Here is a 15627-nt window from a genome sequence, read left to right on the forward strand (position 1 = left end):
GCCAACACCAAGTAAAAAGTCAGATTGTCATTGTACTCCTTGTCATGTGGAAAGTCAACAAACTCCGAGAGCACTTCAGGGAAGCTGTCCGCCACCGCCACGTTAACAATGACTGTAGCTGAACGAGAGGGCTGTCCGTTATCCTCCACGATAACAGTCAGTCTTTGTTTGACAGCATCTTTATCAGTCACTTGGCGGATAGTTCTTATTTCTCCATTCTGTAAGCCCACTTCAAACAGCGCCCTGTCTGTGGATTTCTGTAGTTTATAGGAGAGCCAGGCATTCTGTCCAGAGTCCACATCAACAGCCACCACTTTAGTGACCAGATAACCCACATCTGCTGAACGAGGAACCATTTCAGCCACCACAGAGCCACCAGTCTGGACCGGGTACAGAACCTGAGGAGGGTTATCGTTCTGGTCCTGGATCAGTATTTTCACAGTCACGTTGCTGCTAAGTGGAGGAGATCCTCCATCTTGCGCTTTGACGCGGAACTGGAAATCTTTGATCTGCTCGTAGTCAAAGGAGCGCACTGCATGGATGACTCCACTATCAGCACTAACGGACACATATGAGGAAACCGGCACTCCGTTAACAGAGGAGTCTTCAGTATGTAAGAAACACGCGCATTCTGATTCCAGTCAGTGTCTGTAGCTTTCACTGTAAATATAGAGACACCTGGAGTGTTGTTTTCTACAATGTAGGCCTCATATGAGCTCCTTTCAAAGACAGGCGCATTGTCATTCACATCAGAGATCTGTAAGGTGAGAGTGACGCTGCTAGAGAGGGAAAGTACGCCCTCGTCTGAACAGGTTACTGTGATATTATACGCAGGAACTCTCTCTCTGTCTAATTCGCTCTCTGTAAGTATGCTATAGAAACCACTTGATGTGTTTTCAATATGAAAAGGCACGTTATTACTGAAAAAACACCTCACTAAACCGTTATTTTCCGAGTCTGCATCATGCACATTCATAACAGCCACAACAGTTTGTAGTTTGGAATCTTCTGGTATAGATTGTGTTGTTGACATTAAATCTATTACCGGAGTGTTGTCATTTACATCTGTAATATCAAAAATAATCTTACAGGAGTCAGAAAGCCCACCTTGATCTTTTGCTTTAATATTCAGCTGGTAGTGTTTTGATGTTTCATAGTCCACGTTGCCAATCAAACGTACAACGCCACTTGTCTCGTGTATTTCAAATAAATCCAAAATGCCATCGACATTATTTGATATAGAATACGTTACAAAACCATTTACTCCTTGATCTATATCAGTTGCTGTTATAGTCATTAATGAGGTTCCTTTTAGAGAATTTTCCATTAAACTACCCTTGTATGTTGATTGTGTGAATACTGGAGCATTGTCATTTACATCTAATACAGTTACGTGAATTTGGACTGTCCCTGATAGCTGTGGCTCCCCTCCGTCGACGGCTGTTAGTGTAAGAGTCAGACGCTCCTGTTTCTCCCGATCAAGAGGTCTCTCCAAAACCATTTCTACTTCTTTTCCCCCATTAGCGTTTTCATTAAATTTTAAAACGAAATTATCTGTTGGGTCAAGGGAATAGCTTTTGAGCCCATTTATTCCAACGTCAGCATCCAATGCTTTTTCCAGTATAAACTTTGCACCTCTTACAGCCGATTCGCTAATCTCAAACAACATATTATTCATTGTGAATATCGGGGGGTTATCGTTAATATCAGTAATTTCCACAGTCACGCGGTAGAACTCAATAGGGTTTTCTAAAATTATTTGAAAATGTAAAGCGCAAGGTGTTGCTTGTTTGCACAATGCTTCTCTGTCTATCTTCTCTTTAATGAGAAGAAGTCCCTTTTCTCTATTTAACTGGATATACTCAGCGCTGTTTCCAACATGCAGACGAGCTTTTCCTGTTTTCAGTCGCTTTATGTCCAAACCTAAGTCTTGTGCTATATTACCGACTAACGAGCCTTTTGACATTTCCTCTGGAATGGAATAGCTAACCTGCCCTTGTACATAACGGACAGAGAGAGCCGAGAAAAACAATAGTAGGCCTACTTGCCATCTCATCGTGTCGGTCAGTGGTTTTCAGTAACGACGAATAAAAAGTAATCCAAAAAAGACGAGTTAATTCCACAAATTGCAAGACTGAAAATGACGGGAGATGAAACCAAATATCGATCAGAATAGTCTCAAATCCGAAGCCGTTTTATAGCATCCTCAGCGACTAGAAACGTCCATTGTGTCAACCTTTCTTCCATTAAATGTAAATGATCTGGAATCTGGGAGGCTCTGCTGAAATCTGCAGTGAAACAATTACAGACTGGTCGACAGCGTCCCTCAGAGTGCAAAAGATGAAACTGCGCTTGATCATGATACAATAGTTTTACCAAAGCAAGCAACAAAGAAAGGGGAAGAAAAAAGAGAATGTGTGTAAGAAACTTACTCAAAATATATTTTGAAATCATAATGTGGTTATTGTTCTCAGTTAAATTATTGAAACAAATGAAGACAGAAAAATGAAACTTTAAAAAGAATAAATATGTCCGAAAAGGGGCACAAATTATTATTTTTACTTTAAGAGGTACTATCAGTCTAAAATAAATAAAAACAGAGAAAAAAAATTAACAACCAAACAAAGCTGAAAAAGAATGAGACACGAATTACTCAAAGCATGCAAACACAAATCACAGTACTGAAAATGACGGCAGAACAGCATCACGCTGTGAAACAAACAAACAAATTGGACATGAAACGAATTACAAAAAACCCAAAGCAACTAATTGAAGAATCACGCTGTCTGGTGCTGAAACACTTGACTCGTTTAAATAGAAGCTGGTGGAATTAAAAGAGTGACACGCTGTTGGGGGATAGCTATTTTGTCATAGATTTAAACCATTTATTAGTTTATCAGAAAATATGGGCTCACCTCTAAAGGAGAGTCATCCAGGATGCTCTTCTCATTCTGTATCCGCTGCATCGTTCCTGTAGAACTGGGATCCATTATCAGCACGTTCTGACTACCAGCTCTGCCAAACTTACAGTCGCTCTTTCTGGAGTCAGTAGTCCTGCACACGTCGTAATTATACACGTGTGGAAGAGTTCCTGTTCCCATAGTGTCTGAGTAACGTGGAGGATAATATGGAATCACTGGGAGGTTGGAGTGGTACAGGATGCGAGACTGTCTCCATCTGTAGATTTTCACTGATATAATAACAACTAAACATGTGATGAAGAGGAAGGAAACTACAGCCAGAGCCAACACCAAGTAAAAAGTCAGGTTGTCATTGTACTCCTTGTCGTGTGTGAAGTCGGTGAACTCCGACAGCACTTCAGGGAAGCTGTCCGCCACCGCCACGTTAACAATGACTGTAGCTGAACGAGAGGGCTGTCCGTTGTCCTCCACGATAACAGTCAGTCTTTGTTTGACAGCATCTTTATCAGTCACTTGGCGGATAGTTCTTATTTCTCCATTCTGTAAGCCCACTTCAAACAGCGCCCTGTCTGTGGATTTCTGTAGTTTATAGGAGAGCCAGGCATTCTGTCCAGAGTCCACATCAACAGCCACCACTTTAGTGACCAGATAACCCACATCTGCTGAACGAGGAACCATTTCAGCTACCACAGAGCCACCAGTCTGGACTGGGTACAGAACCTGAGGAGGGTTATCGTTCTGGTCCTGGATCAGTATTTTCACAGTCACGTTGCTGCTGAGTGGAGGAGATCCTCCATCCTGCGCTTTGACGCGGAACTGGAAATCTTTGATCTGCTCGTAGTCAAAAGAGCGCACTGCATGGATGACTCCACTATCAGCACTAACGGACACATATGAGGAGACTGGCACTCCGTTAACAGAGGAGTCCTCCAGTATGTAAGAAACACGGGCATTCTGGTTCCAGTCAGCGTCTGTAGCTTTCACTGTAAATATAGAGAGACCTGGAGTGTTGTTTTCTACAATGTAGGCCTCATATGAGCTCCTCTCAAAGACAGGTGCGTTGTCGTTCACATCAGAGATCTGTAATGTGAGAGTGACGCTGCTGGAGAGGGATGGTACTCCCTCATCAGAACAGCTCACTGTGATATTATATTCAGAAGTTTTCTCTCTGTCTAGTTCACGGTCTGTAATAAGGCTAAAGAAATTATTTGTTGAGAACTTTAAGATAAATGGAATATTTTCACTCACATAACAATGCACTTTCCCATTTTCTCCCGAGTCCTTGTCTTCGATATTAATCATAGTAACAACTGTATTGAGTTGAGCATTTTCTGATATCACATTAGACTTTGACATTATGTTAATCTCAGGCCTGTTATCATTAACATCTTGAACATCAACAATTAATTTGGATGAATCAGTAAGACCCCCCTCGTCACTAGCAAGTAAATTTATTTGATATTTTTGTGACTCCTCAAAATCAATAATTCCAATTAAAGTAATTTCACCATTCTCATTGTTGATCTCAAATAGGTTTTTGTCTTCATCTACTGCATTTGTAATCGAGTATGTAATTTTACCATAAGAGCCTTGATCAGCATCTGAGGCTGTAACAGTGGCAACAACTGTTCCTTTTGGTGAATTTTCTGCAACATTAGCTTTGTATGTTTGCTGTGTAAAAACTGGAGCATTATCATTAGCATCTAAAACTGTGATGACAACCAGCATTGTTCCTGTCATCTGCGGCTCTCCACCATCTACAGCGGTTAACACGAGAGATATTTGCTCTTGTTTCTCTCTGTCTAGGGGCTTCTGTAACACCATTTCAACATTTTTATTACCGTCAGCGTTATTGAAAAGCTTTAGAGCAAAATTGTCTGTTGGTTTTAATTCGTATCCATGTACACTATTAATTCCAACATCAAGATCAACAGCCTTTTCAAGTACAAATTTCGCCCCACTCACTGCTGACTCGCTGATTTTAAAAGCTATTTCACGTTTTTTAAATGTTGGTGCATTATCGTTGATATCTGTGATCTGAACTGTAACAGTGTAAAATTCCATAGGATTTTCTAAAATGATCTGAAAATGCAAAGCACACGGCGACGTCTGCTTGCAGAGCGCCTCTCTGTCTATTCTCTCTTTAACAAGGAGGACTCCTCTTTCTCTGTTCAGCTCGATGTACTCTCCGCTGCTCCGAGTGTAAATTCGAGCTTTACCAGAGATAAAACGTTTAGTTTCTAATCCTAAATCATGAGCTATGTTACCTACTAAAGATCCTTTGACCATTTCCTCGGGAATAGTGTAGCTGACCTGCCCGATCACCGAGTCGAGCAGGAGCAGAGAGATAAACAGCGTCACTTGCCTTGTCATTGTTATATCCAATAACTTTCAATAAAATCCGCTGCTTTTATATTCCATAGAACTGATGAGATTCGAGAATGAAGTAACTCAATTCCTGTATAGTCCACAACGGAAACGAGCCGAAAAGTCTATTTCTTTTCCGGGCGTAGTTGATAATATGAGCAGCCCTTCTTTTTCCTCGTCCCTTTTCTTTATTATGTCGATGTTACAGAGGAGGTTCTGCAACAAATCTACTATCGTAAGTCGAAACTATGGTCAACAGCGGCCCTATCAGTTCAAACGGAAAAACTACAGGATTCAAGAGAACAGAAGGCAAGAATGAAAAATTTACAAAAACCTCAATTAAAATTTTTAAATCTTGATAGCTGTATCTGTGAAGGTACATAGAGGTGTTTTCAAACCCCACAGATTATCCTTGGACATGCAGAATGTTAAGTCATTTGGAGCAAATTTTGTGTCACTTTGAAGACGTGCAGCTTCATGCAGCTCTACTTTTAAAAAACCTTGAGTACATCTACAGACAAACTGAAAGGAAATGGTTCAAATGAAAATACTTAAATCTCAATAACAGACAAACAGTTGTCTGTTGGCCTGTATAAAGTGGAATCTTTGAAATGGGGGAGGCAAAAGAAAACTCGGAGAGTGTCGATGTCCAGTATTCAGAATTTGGGCAATCTGATCAACAAGCAATAATATGCTCCAAATTTCGTTCAAAAGGGAAACGACATCTTTGAGAAGTTGGCGTTAAGACTGCGAACTACTAATGTATACTGTCCATAGGACTGAGTTGCCTGATAAAATTTCAATTTCTTTATATCGTGGCTGAAATCAGTGATATATGCTGTAACTTTCAACAATGATGGAAAATACGTGTAGGTGATATATACACTGCGACATGGGAATACTTTGAGAAAAAAAGAAAAACAGCACTGGAAGCTTTTGACTTACAAGTTAGCACACGCGTGTGTATGTAGTGGGAGAGACGGTAATCTGTTAAGTAAATCCCTTAACAGTTAAATGTAAAGTGTTTCACATTTAGAATAATTACATATATATATTTAAAAAAAAATCTAACCTCTATGGGAGAGTCCGGTTCATCCAGGATGCTCTTCTCATACTGTATCCGCTGCATCGTTCCCGTACAACTGGGATCCATTATCAGCACGTTCTGACTACCAGCTCTGCCAAACTTACAGTCGCTCTTTCTGGAGTCAGTTGTCCTGCACACCTCGTAATTGTACACATGTGGAAGAGTTCCTGTTCCCATAGTGTCTGAGTAACGTGGAGGATAATATGGAATCACAGGGAGGTTGGAGTGGTACAGGATGCGAGACTGTCTCCATCTGTAGACTTTTACTGATATAATAACCACCAAACACGTGATGAAGAGGAAGGAAACTACAGCCAGAGCCAACACCAAGTAAAAAGTCAGATTGTCATTGTACTCCTTGTCATGTGGAAAGTCAACAAACTCCGAGAGCACTTCAGGGAAGCTGTCCGCCACCGCCACGTTAACAATGACTGTAGCTGAACGAGAGGGCTGTCCGTTATCCTCCACGATAACAGTCAGTCTTTGTTTGACAGCATCTTTATCAGTCACTTGGCGGATAGTTCTTATTTCTCCATTCTGTAAGCCCACTTCAAACAGCGCCCTGTCTGTGGATTTCTGTAGTTTATAGGAGAGCCAGGCATTCTGTCCAGAGTCCACATCAACAGCCACCACTTTAGTGACCAGATAACCCACATCTGCTGAACGAGGAACCATTTCAGCCACCACAGAGCCACCAGTCTGGACCGGGTACAGAACCTGAGGAGGGTTATCGTTCTGGTCCTGGATCAGTATTTTCACAGTCACGTTGCTGCTAAGTGGAGGAGATCCTCCATCTTGCGCTTTGACGCGGAACTGGAAATCTTTGATCTGCTCGTAGTCAAAGGAGCGCACTGCATGGATGACTCCACTATCAGCACTAACGGACACATATGAGGAAACTGGCACTCCGTTAACAGAGGAGTCCTCCAGTATGTAAGAAACACGCGCATTCTGATTCCAGTCAGTGTCTGTAGCTTTCACTGTAAATATAGAGACACCTGGAGTGTTGTTTTCTACAATGTAGGCCTCATATGAGCTCCTTTCAAAGACAGGCGCATTGTCATTCACATCAGAGATCTGTAAGGTGAGAGTGACGCTGCTAGAGAGGGAAAGTACGCCCTCGTCTGAACAGGTTACTGTGATATTATACGCAGGAACTCTCTCTCTGTCTAATTCGCTCTCTGTAAGTATGCTATAGAAACCACTTGATGTGTTTTCAATATGAAAAGGCACGTTATTACTGAAAAAACACCTCACTAAACCGTTATTTTCCGAGTCTGCATCATGCACATTCATAACAGCCACAACAGTTTGTAGTTTGGAATCTTCTGGTATAGATTGTGTTGTTGACATTAAATCTATTACCGGAGTGTTGTCATTTACATCTGTAATATCAAAAATAATCTTACAGGAGTCAGAAAGCCCACCTTGATCTTTTGCTTTAATATTCAGCTGGTAGTGTTTTGATGTTTCATAGTCCACGTTGCCAATCAAACGTACAACGCCACTTGTCTCGTGTATTTCAAATAAATCCAAAATGCCATCGACATTATTTGATATAGAATACGTTACAAAACCATTTACTCCTTGATCTATATCAGTGGCTGTTATAGTCATTAATGAGGTTCCTTTTAGAGAATTTTCCATTAAACTACCCTTGTATGTTGATTGTGTGAATACTGGAGCATTGTCATTTACATCTAATACAGTTACGTGAATTTGGACTGTCCCTGATAGCTGTGGATCCCCTCCGTCGATGGCTGTTAGTGTAAGAGTCAGACGCTCCTGTTTCTCCCGATCAAGAGGTCTCTCCAAAACCATTTCTACTTCTGTTCCCCCATTAGCGTTTTCATTAAATTTTAAAACGAAATTATCTGTTGGGTCAAGGGAATAGCTTTTGAGCCCATTTATTCCAACGTCAGCATCCAATGCTTTTTCCAGTATAAACTTTGCACCTCTTACAGCCGATTCGCTAATCTCAAACAACATATTATTCATTGTGAATATCGGGGGGTTATCGTTAATATCAGTAATTTCCACAGTCACGCGGTAGAACTCAATAGGGTTTTCTAAAATTATTTGAAAATGTAAAGCGCAAGGTGTTGCTTGTTTGCACAATGCTTCTCTGTCTATCTTCTCTTTAATGAGAAGAAGTCCCTTTTCTCTATTTAACTGGATATACTCAGCGCTGTTACCAACATGCAGACGAGCTTTTCCTGTTTTCAGTCGCTTTATGTCTAAACCTAAGTCTTGTGCTATATTACCGACTAACGAGCCTTTTGACATTTCCTCTGGAATGGAATAGCTAACCTGCCCTTGTACATAACGGACAGAGAGAGCCGAGAAAAACAATAGTAGACCTACTTGCCATCTCATCGTGTCGGTCAGTGGTTTTCAGTAACGACGAATAAAAAATAATCCAAAAAAGACGAGTTAATTCCACAAATTGCAAGACTGAAAATGACGGGAGATGAAACCAAATATCGATTAGAATAGTCTCAAATCCGAAGCCGTTTTATAGCATCCTCAGCGACTAGAAACGTCCATTGTGTCAACCTTTCTTCCATTAAATGTAAATGATCTGGAATCTGGGAGGCTCTGCTGAAATCTGCAGTGAAACAATTACAGACTGGTCGACAGCGTCCCTCAGAGTGCAAAAGATGAAACTGCGCTTGATCATGATACAATAGTTTTACCAAAGCAAGCAACAAAGAAAGGGGAAGAAAAAAGAGAATGTGTGTAAGAAACTTACTCAAAATATATTTTGAAATCATAATGTGGTTATTGTTCTCAGTTAAATTATTGAAACAAATGAAGACAGAAAAATGAAACTTTAAAAAGAATAAATATGTCCGAAAAGGGGCACAAATTATTATTTTTACTTTAAGAGGTACTATCAGTCTAAAATAAATAAAAACAGAGAAAAAAATTAACAACCAAACAAAGCTGAAAAAGAATGAGACACGAATTACTCAAAGCATGCAAACACAAATCACAGTACTGAAAATGACGGCAGAACAGCATCACGCTGTGAAACAAACAAACAAATTGGACATGAAACGAATTACAAAAAACCCAAAGCAACTAATTGAAGAATCACGCTGTCTGGTGCTGAAACACTTGACTCGTTTAAATAGAAGCTGGTGGAATTAAAAGAGTGACACGCTGTTGGGGGATAGCTATTTTGTCATAGATTTAAACCATTTATTAGTTTATCAGAAAATATGGGCTCACCTCTAAAGGAGAGTCATCCAGGATGCTCTTCTCATTCTGTATCCGCTGCATCGTTCCTGTAGAACTGGGATCCATTATCAGCACGTTCTGACTACCAGCTCTGCCAAACTTACAGTCGCTCTTTCTGGAGTCAGTAGTCCTGCACACGTCGTAATTATACACGTGTGGAAGAGTTCCTGTTCCCATAGTGTCTGAGTAACGTGGAGGATAATATGGAATCACAGGGAGGTTGGAGTGGTACAGGATGCGAGACTGTCTCCATCTGTAGATTTTCACTGATATAATAACAACTAAACATGTGATGAAGAGGAAGGAAACTACAGCCAGAGCCAACACCAAGTAAAAAGTCAGGTTGTCATTGTATTCCTTGTCGTGTGTGAAGTCGGTGAACTCCGACAACACTTCAGGGAAGCTGTCCGCCACCGCCACGTTAACAATGACTGTAGCTGAACGAGAGGGCTGTCCGTTGTCCTCCACGATAACAGTCAGTCTTTGTTTGACAGCATCTTTATCAGTCACTTGGCGGATAGTTCTTATTTCTCCATTCTGTAAGCCCACTTCAAACAGCGCCCTGTCTGTGGATTTCTGTAGTTTATAGGAGAGCCAGGCATTCTGTCCAGAGTCCACATCAACAGCCACCACTTTAGTGACCAGATAACCCACATCTGCTGAACGAGGAACCATTTCAGCTACCACAGAGCCACCAGTCTGGACGGGGTACAGAACCTGAGGAGGGTTATCGTTCTGGTCCTGGATCAGTATTTTCACAGTCACGTTGCTGCTGAGTGGAGGAGATCCTCCATCCTGCGCTTTGACGCGGAACTGGAAATCTTTGATCTGCTCGTAGTCAAAAGAGCGCACTGCATGGATAACTCCACTATCAGCACCAACGGACACATATGAGGAGACTGGCACTCCGTTAACAGAGGAGTCCTCCAGTATGTAAGAAACACGGGCATTCTGGTTCCAGTCAGCGTCTGTAGCTTTCACTGTAAATATAGAGAGACCTGGAGTGTTGTTTTCTACAATGTAGGCCTCATATGAGCTCCTCTCAAAGACAGGTGCGTTGTCGTTCACATCAGAGATCTGTAATGTGAGAGTGACGCTGCTGGAGAGGGAGGGTACTCCCTCATCAGAACAGCTCACTGTGATATTATATTCAGAAATTTTCTCTCTGTCTAGTTCACGGTCTGTAATAAGGCTAAAGAAATTATTTGTTGAGAACTTTAAGATAAATGGAATATTTTCACTCACATAACAATGCACTTTCCCATTTTCTCCCGAGTCCTTGTCTTCGATATTAATCATAGTAACAACTGTATTGAGTTGAGCATTTTCTGATATCACATTAGACTTTGACATTATGTTAATCTCAGGCCTGTTATCATTAACATCTTGAACATCAACAATTAATTTGGATGAATCAGTAAGACCCCCCTCGTCACTAGCAAGTAAATTTATTTGATATTTTTGTGACTCCTCAAAATCAATAATTCCAATTAAAGTAATTTCACCATTCTCATTATTGATCTCAAATAGGTTTTTGTCTTCATCTACTGCATTTGTAATCGAGTATGTAATTTTACCATAAGAGCCTTGATCAGCATCTGAGGCTGTAACAGTGGCAACAACTGTTCCTTTTGGTGAATTTTCTGCAACATTAGCTTTGTATGTTTGCTGTGTAAAAACTGGAGCATTATCATTAGCATCTAAAACTGTGATGACAACCAGCATTGTTCCTGTCATCTGCGGCTCTCCACCATCTACAGCGGTTAACACGAGAGATATTTGCTCTTGTTTCTCTCTGTCTAGGGGCTTCTGTAACACCATTTCAACATTTTTATTACCGTCAGCGTTATTGAAAAGCTTTAGAGCAAAATTGTCTGTTGGTTTTAATTCGTATCCATGTACACTATTAATTCCAACATCAAGATCAACAGCCTTTTCAAGTACAAATTTCGCCCCACTCACTGCTGACTCGCTGATTTTAAAAGCTATTTCACGTTTTTTAAATGTTGGTGCATTATCGTTGATATCTGTGATCTGAACTGTAACAGTGTAAAATTCCATAGGATTTTCTAAAATGATCTGAAAATGCAAAGCACACGGCGACGTCTGCTTGCAGAGCGCCTCTCTGTCTATTCTCTCTTTAACAAGGAGGACTCCTCTTTCTCTGTTCAGCTCGATGTACTCTCCGCTGCTCCGAGTGTAAATTCGAGCTTTACCAGAGATAAAACGTTTAGTTTCTAATCCTAAATCATGAGCTATGTTACCTACTAAAGATCCTTTGACCATTTCCTCGGGAATAGTGTAGCTGACCTGCCCGATCACCGAGTCGAGCAGGAGCAGAGAGATAAACAGCGTCACTTGCCTTGTCATTGTTATATCCAATAACTTTCAATAAAATCCGCTGCTTTTATATTCCATAGAACTGATGAGATTCGAGAATGAAGTAACTCAATTCCTGTATAGTCCACAACGGAAACGAGCCGAAAAGTCTATTTCTTTTCCGGGCGTAGTTGATAATATGAGCAGCCCTTCTTTTTCCTCGTCCCTTTTCTTTATTATGTCGATGTTACAGAGGAGGTTCTGCAACAAATCTACTATCGTAAGTCGAAACTATGGTCAACAGCGGCCCTATCAGTTCAAACGGAAAAACTACAGGATTCAAGAGAACAGAAGGCAAGAATGAAAAATTTACAAAAACCTCAATTAAAATTTTTAAATCTTGATAGCTGTATCTGTGAAGGTACATAGAGGTGTTTTCAAACCCCACAGATTATCCTTGGACATGCAGAATGTTAAGTCATTTGGAGCAAATTTTGTGTCACTTTGAAGACGTGCAGCTTCATGCAGCTCTACTTTTAAAAAACCTTGAGTACATCTACAGACAAACTGAAAGGAAATGGTTCAAATGAAAATACTTAAATCTCAATAACAGACAAACAGTTGTCTGTTGGCCTGTATAAAGTGGAATCTTTGAAATGGGGGAGGCAAAAGAAAACTCGGAGAGTGTCGATGTCCAGTATTCAGAATTTGGGCAATCTGATCAACAAGCAATAATATGCTCCAAATTTCGTTCAAAAGGGAAACGACATCTTTGAGAAGTTGGCGTTAAGACTGCGAACTACTAATGTATACTGTCCATAGGACTGAGTTGCCTGATAAAATTTCAATTTCTTTATATCGTGGCTGAAATCAGTGATATATGCTGTAACTTTCAACAATGATGGAAAATACGTGTAGGTGATATATACACTGCGACATGGGAATACTTTGAGAAAAAAAGAAAAACAGCACTGGAAGCTTTTGACTTACAAGTTAGCACACGCGTGTGTATGTAGTGGGAGAGACGGTAATCTGTTAAGTAAATCCCTTAACAGTTAAATGTAAAGTGTTTCACATTTAGAATAATTACATATATATATTTAAAAAAAATCTAACCTCTATGGGAGAGTCCGGTTCATCCAGGATGCTCTTCTCATACTGTATCCGCTGCATCGTTCCCGTAAAACTGGGATCCATTATCAGCACGTTCTGACTACCAGCTCTGCCAAACTTACAGTCGCTCTTTCTGGAGTCAGTAGTCCTGCACACCTCGTGATTGTACACGTGTGGAAGAGTTCCTGTTCCCATAGTGTCTGAGTAACGTGGAGGATAATATGGAATCACAGGGAGGTTGGAGTGGTACAGGATGCGAGACTGTCTCCATCTGTAGATTTTCACTGATATAATAACCACCAAACACGTGATGAAGAGGAAGGAAACTACAGCCAGAGCCAACACTAAGTAAAAAGTCAGATTATCATTGTATTCTTTATCGTGTACGAAGTCGGTGAACTCCGACAGCACTTCAGGGAAGCTGTCCGCCACCGCCACGTTAACAATGACTGTAGCTGAACGAGAGAGCTGTCCGTTGTCCTCCACGATAACAGTCAGTCTTTGTTTGACAGCATCTTTATCAGTCACTTGGCGGATAGTTCTTATTTCTCCATTCTGTAAGCCCTACTTCAAACAGCGCCCTGTCTGTGGATTTCTGTAGTTTATAGGAGAGCCAGGCATTCTGTCCAGAGTCCACATCGACAGCCACCACTTTAGTGACCAGATAACCCACATCTGCTGAACGAGGAACCATTTCAGCCACCACAGAGCCACCAGTCTGGACTGGGTACAGAACCTGAGGAGGGTTATCGTTCTGGTCCTGGATCAGTATTTTCACAGTCACATTGCTGCTGAGTGGAGGAGATCCTCCATCCTGCGCTTTGACGCGGAACTGGAAATCTTTGATCTGCTCGTAGTCAAAAGAGCGCACTGCATGGATGACTCCACTATCAGCACTAACGGACACATATGAGGAGACTGGCACTCCGTTAACAGAGGAGTCTTCCAGTATGTAAGAAACACGGGAATTCTGGTTCCAGTCAGCGTCTGTAGCTTTCAATGTGAATATAGAGAGACCTGGAGTGTTGTTTTCTACAATGTAGGCCTCATATGAGCTCCTCTCAAAGACAGGTGCGTTGTCATTCACATCAGAGATCTGTAAGGTGAGAGTGACGCTGCTGGAGAGGGAAGGTACTCCCTCATCAGAGCAGGTTACTGTTATATTATAATCAAAGGCCCTCTCTCTGTCTAAGTCACTGTCCGTTACTAAGTTATAGAAGTTAGATGTTGACGCTTTTAAAATAAAAGGCACATTGTCATTGATAACACATTTTACATTCCCGTTTTTACCCGAGTCTTTGTCCTCTATGCTTATCATTGTAACGACCGTATTTAAGTTGGCGTCCTCTGATATGACAGTAGACTTAGACATTATCTTAATTTCTGGACTGTTATCATTTGTATCCTGCAACTCGACTAATAATTTACACGAATCTGTAAGTCCTCCTTCATCACTGGCAAGTAAATTTATTTGATAGATTCGCGACTCTTCAAAGTCAGTATTCCCAATTAAAGTTACTTCTCCGTTTTCTTCATTGATATGAAATATATTTCGGATATCATCTAATGTGTTTGTGATCGAATATTTTATTTTACCATTAGAGCCCTGATCTGCATCTGACGCTGTAACAGTGGCAACAACTGTTCCTTGTGATGAATTTTCTATAACTGTAGCTTTGTATGTTTGCTGTGTAAAAACTGGAGCATTATCATTAGCATCTAAAACTGTGATGGCAATCAGCATTGTTCCTGTCATCTGCGGCTCTCCTCCATCTACAGCTGTTAACACGAGAGCTATCTGTTCTTGTTTCTCTCTGTCTAAAGGCTTCTGTAACACCATTTCAACATTTTTATTACCGTCAGCCTTATTGTGGAGATTCAGAGCAAAATTATCTGTAGGTTTTAAGATGTAGCTTTTTAGATCGTTGATGCCAACATCCAGATCCACAGCTCTTTGCAGCACAAATTTAGCTCCGATCACAGCAGATTCACTGATTTTAAATTTCATTTCAGTTTTTTCAAAGGTTGGTGCGTTATCATTAATATCTGTGATCTGAATAGTAACAGTGTAAAATTCCATAGGATTCTCTAGAATGATCTGAAAATGTAAAGCACACGGCGTGGTTTTTCTGCAAAGCGCCTCTCTGTCTATTCTCTCTTTAACAAGGAGGACTCCTCGTTCTCTGTTCAGCTCGATGTATTCGTCGCTATCTCGCGTGAAAATTCGTGCCTTGCCAGAAATAAAACGTTTGATTTGTAAACCTAAATCGTGAGCTATGTTACCTACTAAAGAGCCTTTTGTCATTTCCTCAGGGACGATGTAGCTGACCTGCCCGAGCACAGAGACGAAGAGGAAGGAAGAGATGAAGAGCACCACTTGCCTGGTCATTGTTGTATCCGATTATTTAATCCAGTAGTATTCTTCAGGTTTTATTTCATAAACCTGTTTTCCATTCTAGTAGCATATAACTCTTTTACTGAACGTTGTCATAATCCACACAGATCGATAGAGCTCCAAACTCGATGCCTTTTGTCTAAATACAGAACACAGTAATAGCACGCCTTGGTTCCCACCAA

The 15627-nt window shown here is 40.8% G+C and overlaps 2 protein-coding genes and 1 pseudogene across 26 annotated transcripts in view; all 3 read right to left on the minus strand.

The window, feature by feature from the left end:
• The window catches only part of LOC121642654 (protocadherin gamma-C5-like), a 324465-nt gene that overhangs the window by 101141 nt on the left and 207697 nt on the right, over window positions 1-15627 (minus strand). The window contains exon 1 of one of the 25 annotated variants that reach the window (XM_041989477.1): window positions 6361-8757. The exons of 23 other annotated variants lie outside the window; for them this stretch is intronic. In XM_041989477.1, coding sequence (XP_041845411.1) covers window positions 6361-8751 — 2391 coding nt within the window. In that variant the 5' untranslated portion in view covers window positions 8752-8757. Of the gene's footprint in view, window positions 1-2915; window positions 5429-6360; window positions 8758-15627 lie in introns of those variants that run through there. One more of the 25 variants, XM_041989464.1, reaches the window with a different exon arrangement.
• On the minus strand, window positions 9583-12138 carry LOC121643464 (protocadherin gamma-A2-like). The gene has a single exon (XM_041990908.1). It carries the CDS (start codon window positions 11986-11988, stop codon window positions 9583-9585), a length of 2406 nt encoding a protein of 801 aa, XP_041846842.1. The 5' UTR covers window positions 11989-12138.
• LOC121643465 lies at window positions 13024-15607 on the minus strand (annotated as a pseudogene).

Source organism: Melanotaenia boesemani, chromosome 7 (assembly GCF_017639745.1).
Source record: "Melanotaenia boesemani isolate fMelBoe1 chromosome 7, fMelBoe1.pri, whole genome shotgun sequence".
NCBI classification, from domain to species: Eukaryota; Metazoa; Chordata; class Actinopteri; order Atheriniformes; family Melanotaeniidae; genus Melanotaenia; species Melanotaenia boesemani.

Bases quoted from the DNA above. Each gene is read 5' to 3' on its own strand.
- LOC121643464 (XM_041990908.1), bottom strand. From the start codon at position 11,988: ATGACAAGGCAAGTGACGCTGTTTATCTCTCTGCTCCTGCTCGACTCG.